The sequence below is a fragment of the Lindgomyces ingoldianus genome (genome assembly GCF_010093535.1).
Source record: "Lindgomyces ingoldianus strain ATCC 200398 unplaced genomic scaffold BDR25scaffold_10, whole genome shotgun sequence".
Taxonomy (NCBI): Eukaryota; Fungi; Ascomycota; class Dothideomycetes; order Pleosporales; family Lindgomycetaceae; genus Lindgomyces; species Lindgomyces ingoldianus.
In genome coordinates, this window is record NW_022985171.1 from 1,584,166 (window position 1) to 1,587,285 (window position 3,120).

At 43.5% G+C, this 3,120-nt stretch overlaps 1 protein-coding gene across 1 annotated transcript; it reads right to left on the bottom strand.

The window, feature by feature from the left end:
- Window positions 1–560: 560 nt before the first annotated feature.
- On the bottom strand, window positions 561–2,574 carry BDR25DRAFT_258608 (cytochrome P450). The gene is made up of 6 exons (XM_033686544.1): window positions 1,801–2,574; window positions 1,408–1,749; window positions 1,243–1,353; window positions 1,029–1,189; window positions 860–973; window positions 561–802 (listed from the first exon to the last, which is right to left on the bottom strand). The coding sequence occupies exons 1-6, from the start codon at window positions 2,542–2,544 to the stop codon at window positions 754–756; spliced, it is 1,521 nt and encodes a 506-aa protein (XP_033549856.1). The 5' UTR covers window positions 2,545–2,574; the 3' UTR covers window positions 561–753.
- Window positions 2,575–3,120: the final 546 nt, after the last annotated feature.

Sequence of the window (3,120 nt, forward strand, 5' to 3'; positions counted from 1 at the left end):
GTTGCAGCAAATTGCAGCATTTTGCAGGCTGGTCGCGCATAGGGCAAGTGCGCGAGGGACTCGGATCGGCAAAACAAAAAGCCGAGCAACACAAGTAGAGCAGAAAAAGGATTAATAAATAAACATAATTAATACAATCAATTAATCATCCCATACATCATATCCAAACCCATCATTCATCTCAGGAAGCCCAGAAACAGTGCTTTAATCTGACAATCTTATTCTCTTTAAAATTACTTTTAATTTTCTTACTATTCTAGCTAACTACTAGTTATAAGTGTAAGAAGTGTTTTAGCGCAGCTAGTTATATAGTAACTAATAATTAAGGCTATTTAACTCTAAAAAAAAACTAGCTATAGTATAAGGTAGTAAGAAGCAAGCTTTTAGACCTCTTTACTCTTATTACTAGAAAGAATTAGTTATTTTATAGTTAATTAGACCTTAATTTTATGTCTTTAGAGACTTATAATCTTAGCTGTTTTAACTAGAGTACAGTGTACTTTAATTAAATTATACTACTTGTACAGATCACGTGAGCTGTAACAATTATAATACGTACACCTACCTCTCCTCCTCCCTGTCGTACGAACGTACCCAAAATCTCACCTGTACAGGCCTCAAAATCGCCCAATCGTACAGTACTACGCCTCGTTGGAAGCCCTGTTAGCAACGCCCCGAATGCTGCCGAACCTCGGATCTCCGAGAGTGAGGTTCCAGCTTGTACCATCGCTGTTAACATTCCATGTCGAATTCTTAGCTTTCCTTCTGCATTAATAACAACTGGAACGGTTTCCCTTGGAAACTGTATAAGGAGTCAGTAATTAGAAGACTTTCCTTACGTTCTTGACTAAGTACTTACTGAACCAACAACAAGTCAACCCACGCCATGTCGGCATCCGTTGTGTCATGAATGGTGAGATGGAATCTACGAAATAGATTGGCTATAATGATGTACATTTCGCACCACGCTAGGCTGAAGAGGTTTGAAGTTAGCTATTTTAGGTTCTCTGCTTCCAGGAGACACTTACTGCTTGCCTAGGCATTGTCGCGTCCCATTGTAAAATGTTGCCATGTGCTTATCTAGCTTGGTGGAGTCGGGTTGGAGCCATCGGTCAGGATTAAAGTGCGTGGGGTTGGACCATATGTCGGGATGGCGATTGAGGAGATGAATAGAGAAGTTGAGCGCGGTCTGTATAGTTTAGTATGCATAAGTTTAGGTTTTGAGAAGGAATTTCAGCTTACTCCAGCGGGGACGTGATGTTCGTACATTTTATAGCCATCGTGAGGTACAACTCGTGGTAAGCGGCCAGGCAAGGGATTGCTGATCCTCAGAATTTCCTTTATTACAGCATTCTATGAATATGGTGGTCAGCCAAGTGAATATGATACATGATCTAGGCTCTTTACTAAAAATGAAAGATCCTTTGTGTTTTCGTAGTTAATTGCGTCAGTATCTTCGATATTTGGGAATGCTTTCGTCAATTCGTCCTCGAGCCGTCCAAGGACTTCCGGATGGCGGCAAATTTGGTATATGCCAATTATAAGCGCATCTGAAGTAGTGTCATTCCCAGCAGAAAGGAGCATGATGATCTCTTCGCTTAATTGATCCGAGGTTGGGACTATATGTCCTTTCGCGGCCGCTGGATCAATAACCATGTCAATCACCACGGACATTGTGTCTTCAGGGAATGACTCAGGGCTACTGTTATTTCGACGCTCAAGGTAGCTATCCACAAGATCCATACATTTCTATGTCGCGGTATCAGCCTAATCCTCCCCAGCAACATCGCATACACTAACCTCTTTGAATATCATGATTGGGATTGGGAATATCTTCTTTGATATCCAAACTGGAATAGAGAGCGAGAATTTGGTAAGGGTAGGGAACGCTGTAGCAGTCCAACCCATCTCAAATGCTTCACGAATGTACCGTACAAAGTCATTCCGAAAATCTTTTTCGTCGAGGCATCCAACTTCCTGACCGAACAGGATCTTCGATATTACATCCATTGTGAATGCTTTGGAGGCTGCATTGAAATTGACAGGCGTTGAAGATGTCGCGAATACTTTAAAACGCGACATAAGCTTGTCAGCTTGTTTCTTCACGAAAGGAGCCAGTTCCTGAACACGATTTGGCGAAAATGCTGGTGTGAGTACTTGACGTCTGATTCGGTGGGCAACTGGGTCTGTCTCTCCAATAGAAGTGCCTGGAAATGTGATAAAGTTGTAGAATTTTGCATCTTTGAGAAACCTGGACCCAACTCTTGTGACATCTTGGAAGATTTCGGGATCGTTGACATGCAGGTCTTCAGGTCCTATACGGATAACAGGTCCATGCCTTTGATGTTGTCGTTCAATTTCGAAAAGAAGTTCACCGGTTCGATGGAAATTCCAGTACCATTCGTACCAAGCAGAGGATGCAGCGGCGATCTTTGAGCCTGGGTATCGAGAAAGTGGGTGAAAATAGATGCGATAAATTGCTCGGACAGTCCAGTATGCTAGATAAAGACCAACAACCATCAATAAAGTCTTGACTGCACTCATTTCTACGGTGTTTTGAGGTGAATCGGATTTTACACTACAAAGCTGAACGGAGATCCTAACGTGAAGTGGTTTGTTCTTACACGTGTACGGGGTTGGTTCGGCGTAAAGGTCCAGCTCTCGGCCCCCAAACAATAAAGCGGTATTTGCAAGGATTGATCCAGCTAATGTCAAGTTATTTCGAAGTGGCTGCGTCCCGGGTCGAAGCTCGGGCTCCAATGCATATGCGCTGAACTTTTGACGACGGTCCGCCCCGGCTTGGCAAGGGCCTTTTGACCGGCGTTACCTTACGATGAACCCTGCCTCATACCCAGCACAGGAATACTTTCCAACCCTGAGATCGACCCCTGTGTTCAGGATTGAAATCATTAGATTCTCATGATCTCCGAGAAGGAAAGGGGCTAACACATTCCGGTCCCCGCTCCATGAGATGTGACACCCGCATGGAGGAGCATAGAAGCTGATCCTGACAGGCAAATATGATATCAAAGCCTCCGAGAGTGTTATATAGAAGTGTTGGCGACGACAACGGGGGTTGGTGAAGAAATATCGAAATCACATGCTAATACTTTCTTCACA